Source organism: Psammomys obesus, unplaced genomic scaffold (genome assembly GCF_907164565.1).
Source record: "Psammomys obesus unplaced genomic scaffold, mPsaObe1.curated_primary_1811, whole genome shotgun sequence".
NCBI lineage: Eukaryota > Metazoa > Chordata > Mammalia > Rodentia > Muridae > Psammomys > Psammomys obesus.
In genome coordinates this window covers 22,629,735-22,635,688 of record NW_026595981.1, presented here as the reverse complement: position 1 = coordinate 22,635,688, position 5,954 = coordinate 22,629,735, and the positions used below count along the sequence as shown (strand labels likewise).

Sequence of the window (5,954 nt, the reverse complement as noted above, 5' to 3'; positions counted from 1 at the left end):
CCCGGCGCGAGGGGCGGGGCGAGTGCGCGCAGGAGAGCCCCGCCCCCTGGCGCAGGCGCAGTCGGGGAGCGCCACGCCCTCCCAAGCCTTTCGCACCTGGCTTCGGGTGCCACGTTCCGTTGATCTCGCCCTGATGGGCCTGGTAGTGTGAAGAGAGAGGAGAGGAAACGAACTGAAGATTTCCGGGGACTTCCTCAGACTAGGGGGCTAAGTAACTGACTTAGAACACAGTGGGTCCCGAGGAGGGCGGTGGCGCCCAACAGCCGGGGGATGCCAGCGCTTGGGGATCTGAAGAAGGGAGAAGTTTGTGAAAATTTCCTCAAAGCGAGGGCCCAGCTCGGGAACTCCCTAGTCCTGACAGAAAGCTAGAGTTGCCGGATTAACCCAACTGCATTCTTCTGACACACAAAACTAAGACCTTGAAGTGCCTACAGCGCACCAAAAGGGTGCCCCAAGACCTTCCCACGTGGAGGAAGGTTGAACCTTTTATTGTTCAGCTTAGAATGTGAGATGATGTAGAGGGACACCCCCCTATGCAAATTTACTCGGAAGTAACTTTGCTTTAGAACGTGTGCTCCTTTCCCCTCAGCTGATGGGAGATAAGTCATTATCCGGGAGCTCCAAAACGGTTTTTCAAAGTTCTTCTTTCCAACCCCGTGCTGGGGACCAAACCCAGGCCCTTCACGGAACTGAATCGTTAACGCCATCATATGTGGTCCCATCTTGACTACTATTTAGGTGACCTGAAAGACCCTGTGTGTTGTTTATTTCTTAGCAGTGGGACATCACCCTCAGTAGTGGTTTTGAGTAGGTTGATAGGTAGGGTGCTCAAGGTTCAGATAGGGTGCAGAATGGTTATTTGGGGTGAGATCAAGGGTTTTCAGTTTTATTTCCTTTGAGCCGAGTCAGTATTTGGACTGTTTCGGATGGTCCAGGAGCAACCTTTGTCAGTAATTTCATTTTTAGTCATTGTTAATTTTATCTATATGGTACAAGCATGAAATGTGATTCAATGAGTCAGATCCATCCATTGTCAGTTACTACGTCTAGACTCATGGTTTAGTCTCAACTGGTAAAAATGTGTATGGGTGTGTTGCTTGCACATCTGCCTGTCTGTGTACCACAGGCATGCACTGCCCACGGAAGCCAGAAGAGGATGTTGGATCTGGGTCTGGAGTTAAAGATGGCTGGGTGCAAATATTTGGATGCTGGGAATCAGACATGGGTCCTTTAGAAGAGCAGGCAGTGATCATAATCTCTGAGACACCTCTCATTTCAGATTTAATCGAGGCATTTTCCAAATGCACAGACTTCCCAATTATTGCAAATGATTCTCATAAACTTTATGTGTTAAAATTTGACTCCTATGAGAAGAGTCTTAAAAATAGAGTGGTGGTATGGGAGAGATAGCTCAGTGGTTGAGGGCCCTAGTTCCAACACCTGGTTGGGCAGCTTGAAACAACCTATTATCTCCAGCTCTAGGGGACCCAGTGCCCTCTTCTGGACCCCATGGACACCTGCATTCCCATCTTTCCCATATATACACAACTAAAAATAAAACCCTTAGCCAGGTGGTGGCGGCACATACCTTTAATCCCAGCACTTGGAAAGCAGAAGCAGGTGGATGGCTGAGTTTGAGGCCAGCCTGGTCCACAGAGAGAGTTCCAGAATGGCTGGGGCTACACAGAGAAAATCTGCCTCGAAAAAGCAGACAAACAAAACCAAAAAAAAAAAACCCAAACCCAAATGCAACCAACCAACCAACCAAAACAACAACAAAAACAGAAAACAAAACCCAAACCCCAAATAAAAAAACCTCAAATCTTTATAAAAATAGAGTAGTGGTTTGTGTATTGAAAGTATCCATGTACTCTTTTGTTGTAAGCTTTGTGCTTTAGAGTTTTATTTATTTGTTTTTTGAGACAGGGTCTCTTTGTATCCCTGGCCAGCCTGGGACTTTCTGTGTAGTCCAAGCTGGCCTCACAGAGACCTACCTGCTTGCCTGTGCCTTCTGGGTGCTGGAACTGAAGGCATGTAATACCATGTTTAGCAGCTCAGGAAAAAAAATCTTGTCATATTACTCTATGGAAAAGCTACATGAGTTGGGTACACTTGTGAAATTTATATTAATTTTCTTTATTTCTTGACATCTAGTTTTGACTGCTTTATGTCAGTAATTCAGTATGTGAAAGGCATATTTTTATACAAGGCAAGTTATACTGATATCTCAACTATTCTAACAGGAAAAATTACATATTCATACTTGGGACAGATGTGCACGGCAGCAGTCTTGAGTCTTTTCTCCTCCTCCTCCTCCTCCTCCTCCTTCTTCTTCTTCTCTTTCTTCCTCTCTTCCTCCTCATGACAGGGTTTCTCTGTGTAGCCCTGGCTGTCCCAGAACTTGCTTTGTGTATTAGGCTGTCCTCTACTTGATGGTTTTTCTCCTTATTGTGTAGAATTGTGGGATTTTGTGAGAACAGCTGCAGAAAAGTGATATTTATTACAATTTATTCACCTTGTATCCCCTCTGAAGCCCCCTCACTCTTCTCCTCCCATTCTCACCCAACCTCCCTCTTCTCCCCCTATGCCCTTTTCCTAGTCCTCTGATAGGGAAGGACCTCCTCCCCTTCTATCTGACCCTAGCTTATCAGGTTTCATCAAGGCTGACTTCATCATCTTCCTCTGTGGCCTGGTAAGGCTGCACCCCGAAGGGGGAGGTGATCAAAGAGCCAGCCACTGAGTTCATGTCAGAGACAGCCCTTGTACCCCTTACTAGGGAACCCACTTGGAAACTGAGCAGCCTATGGGCTTCCTTTGAACAGGATCTAGGTCCTCTCCACGCATGGTCCTTAGTTGGAGTATCGGTCTTTGCAGGCCCACACCATCTCTTTTAATGTTGAATGCATCCACCTGGCTGAAGGAGCGTTTGTCAGGTATCTCCACTGCAAGGTGACCCCCTCCTTTTCCACACTGTACTGTTGGGAAGGATGTTACTGTGTGTACCTTGCTGTCATAAATCTACCTTGCAGGGGGATTTATGCCCCACCTGCCTGAAGTTAGAACAGCTTCATAAGTGGTGGTACCCATCTGCCTTCTATTTGTCCCTTCAAGTATCTGCGGAGTCTGGAAAAAGCATGTACAGCATGGTAAGAGTTTTCTCTTCCACACAGAGGACATTGTAACAGGGAACACCAAGCCTCTATCTCTTAAACAGCCAATTAGCTATTCATCCTTATCATCCCTGTGAAACTTTACAGTTCCTCTTCTACTGCTTTTGATGTGCTATTTTTTGCTTTTAGAAACTAACAAACAACAAATTTCCCCTTTCAGTACTAAAATTAAAGCTTAGTGTTTAGACTATTTCTCTGAACTCCATATCACCCTGCAGTGGAGGTGCTGCCATGGCTCTGTGAGTTTAAAGCCAGCGTGAGCCGCTCATGCTCTATATACATGTATGTACACAAAGTTTATGTATTACCGAGACTGCCACCAAGGCACTAGTTAACATGAACTTGGGTTCATAAAATTTCAGTGTGCTTGCTGAGCTCATATGTACGGTTTTCTTCAGACATGGATGACTGATGTATAGTTCTCAACATTAAATCTCGTGTGTGTGTGTGTGTGTGTGTGTGTGTGTGTGTGTGTTGGTCTTTTTGAGACAGGGTTTTTTTTTTTTTTCCGTTATAAAGCTCTGGCTGTCCTGGAACTCACTGTGTAGATTAGTCAGGCTTCAAACTCACAGAAGTTACTCTGCCTCTGCCTCCCCAGTGACGGGGATTAAAGGTGTGTCACCACCACGCCTGGCTTCAAATATTCGTATGACTTGTATAATCAACAAAGTGATTTTCTAACAAGAATGAGTGTGAGGAGTGGGGCCACTCCTTCAACACCATTTGGCATCGTTAGGGGTACCCATCTGAAAACCGTCTGTTTGGACCTCAGTGTGATGAAACGCTCAGCTTTGAAAAACTGCTTTGTTGTCACTTCCCCTTTCCCCTCCCCACCCTCGTCGAATGTTTTCCTCCATAAAGGGTAGATGATGGGAAAGGATGTTGATTCGTAAGTGTCTGTGAACCGACACTTTCCCTCGATTTGCTCCCTCTACCCCACATAGCTCCACTCTTTCCTTTTCTGACACATCATATGTGTATTTTTGTCAAAGTGTCCTATTTAGAAGAAAGAAGGTTCGTAGGATTTTAAGCACAGGCAAATCAACCAGTTCTCAGAAAGGCCAGCAAAATGAGAGAACTGTCCCCTCGGCGTAAAAACCTGGAGGGCCGTAACTGCCGACGCACTTCTGAACTATCTATAAATCTGGACCCTAGGACTTCTTTCAAAAGTTTGTTTTCCGAGAAAAATGGCTCATCCTGTAGTCCCGGAGCTGGCCTGGAACTGATGGCAAATCCTCCGGCCTCAGCCTCTCAAGCACCGGTGAATCACAGCGGTGGGCCACCCCACCATGGGAGTGAAAAAAAAAAAACACCAAAAACTGAAGGGGGGGGATCTCCGCGAATAACTCAGTGAAGCGAATCCTCACTGACAGTTCTCATGACCCCCAAAACCCCCGGCCCCCGCCGAAAAAAAAAAAAAAAAAAAAATAGGTGCAGCTCCCCCGGCGCCCGCGGGGCGCATCTGGAAGATGGGCTTGCGCACCGCGCTCCGGCAGGCGCAGCGCCCTCGCCGCGGGCGTTTCGGTGGGAGGCGGAGAGCGCGCAGGGTGCCGCCGCGGCACCGTCTCCGCGCCGCCAGGGCCTGACGTCCCAGAGCCCGCGCCCAGCCGTCCCCCGGGCCTCCCCGCCCCGCCGCCCGGAGCCTCCCTCCGGCCGGGCCGCCAGGGTGTCCCCGAGCCAGCAGCACGTGGAGCGGCGGCCGCAGCCCGCCCGCCCCGCGGCGACATGGAAGGTGAGCTCCCCGCCCGGCTGCGCCGGGGTCCCCGCGCCGCGCCCCGGCTGCCCCCCTCGAATCTCGGTTTTGCTTCTATTTATTTCTCTCTCTGTGTCTCTCTCTGTTTGTTAATTTAAATGCGTGTCGGTTCTCAGACACCCCCCTCCCCTCCCTCCCCAACTTGGGAAAGTGCTAAGTTCTCTTCGGTTCTATTTCTCAGGGGCTGGGAGATGACGGGCGTCTGCGGGTCCCCTTAAATCTGCAAAGAAAGAGCGTTCCCGGGGCGCCCCTGAGCTTGGCACCCAACCTAGGGTGAATTTCTTGACTATTTTTTTGGGGTGGTGGTGGTCCCTGGCCTCAGTCTATAGGAATCTGAGTCAGTCGTGACCACTTTTCTGTGAGTTCTGTCTTAGGGACTAAAGGGCACATTTAAAGGGGATTGGCACCTGTAGGTAGTTAGCTAGGAACGCAGTCTTCTATAGGAGTTTTTGAAAAAGCCCCAAATGAAGACAAGGCTCACGTTAAGGATTTCATTTGAATTCATTTCGGAAGTTATAGCTTTGCTTCTCAGAAGCGTCTCGGTACGAACTTCCTTAAGATAAGTGCAATTTCACATTTTCAACAAGTGTTTCTAAAACTCTGAAGATGGAAGATGTGGCTCAACTTTGGGGGGAGGAGAGGTGGTATTTAGAAAATCAGAAGTTGAGCAGCGCGTTCATTTAAGAGAGAGAAGCTGACGCCTAACTAAACTGTTAGTCTGATAAATATTATGACTATCACAGATATTTTCTTCAAAATGATTGAAGAGTCTCTTAAAACACAAACTTTGATCTTTGACATCTTTATTTAGTTCTAGGGTATGTGAAGCTATGAAATATAATTGAATAGTTTGGAACACAGTTAAATATAGCAAAGATTTTGTTTCACAACGCAACTGAGTGCACCACAGCCCTGAATTCTTAGCTTGTGCATAGATAAGCTGGTTTGACGCCTTCTTTTCTAATTCTTCTTCTTCTTCTTCTTCTTCTTCTTCTTCTTCTTCTTCTTCTTCTTCTTCTTCTTCTTCTTCT

At 47.5% G+C, this 5,954-nt stretch overlaps 1 protein-coding gene across 1 annotated transcript in view; it reads left to right on the top strand.

Annotated features, from left to right (window-relative positions):
* The first annotated feature begins 4,848 nt into the window (after positions 1 to 4,848).
* Ikzf3 (IKAROS family zinc finger 3) overlaps positions 4,849 to 5,954 on the top strand; it is an 83,180-nt gene continuing 82,074 nt past the window's right edge. Inside the window, exon 1 of the mRNA XM_055619963.1 lies at positions 4,849 to 4,902. Within this exon, the coding sequence (XP_055475938.1) occupies positions 4,896 to 4,902 (7 nt within the window). The 5' untranslated portion in view covers positions 4,849 to 4,895. The remainder of the gene's footprint in view (positions 4,903 to 5,954) is intronic.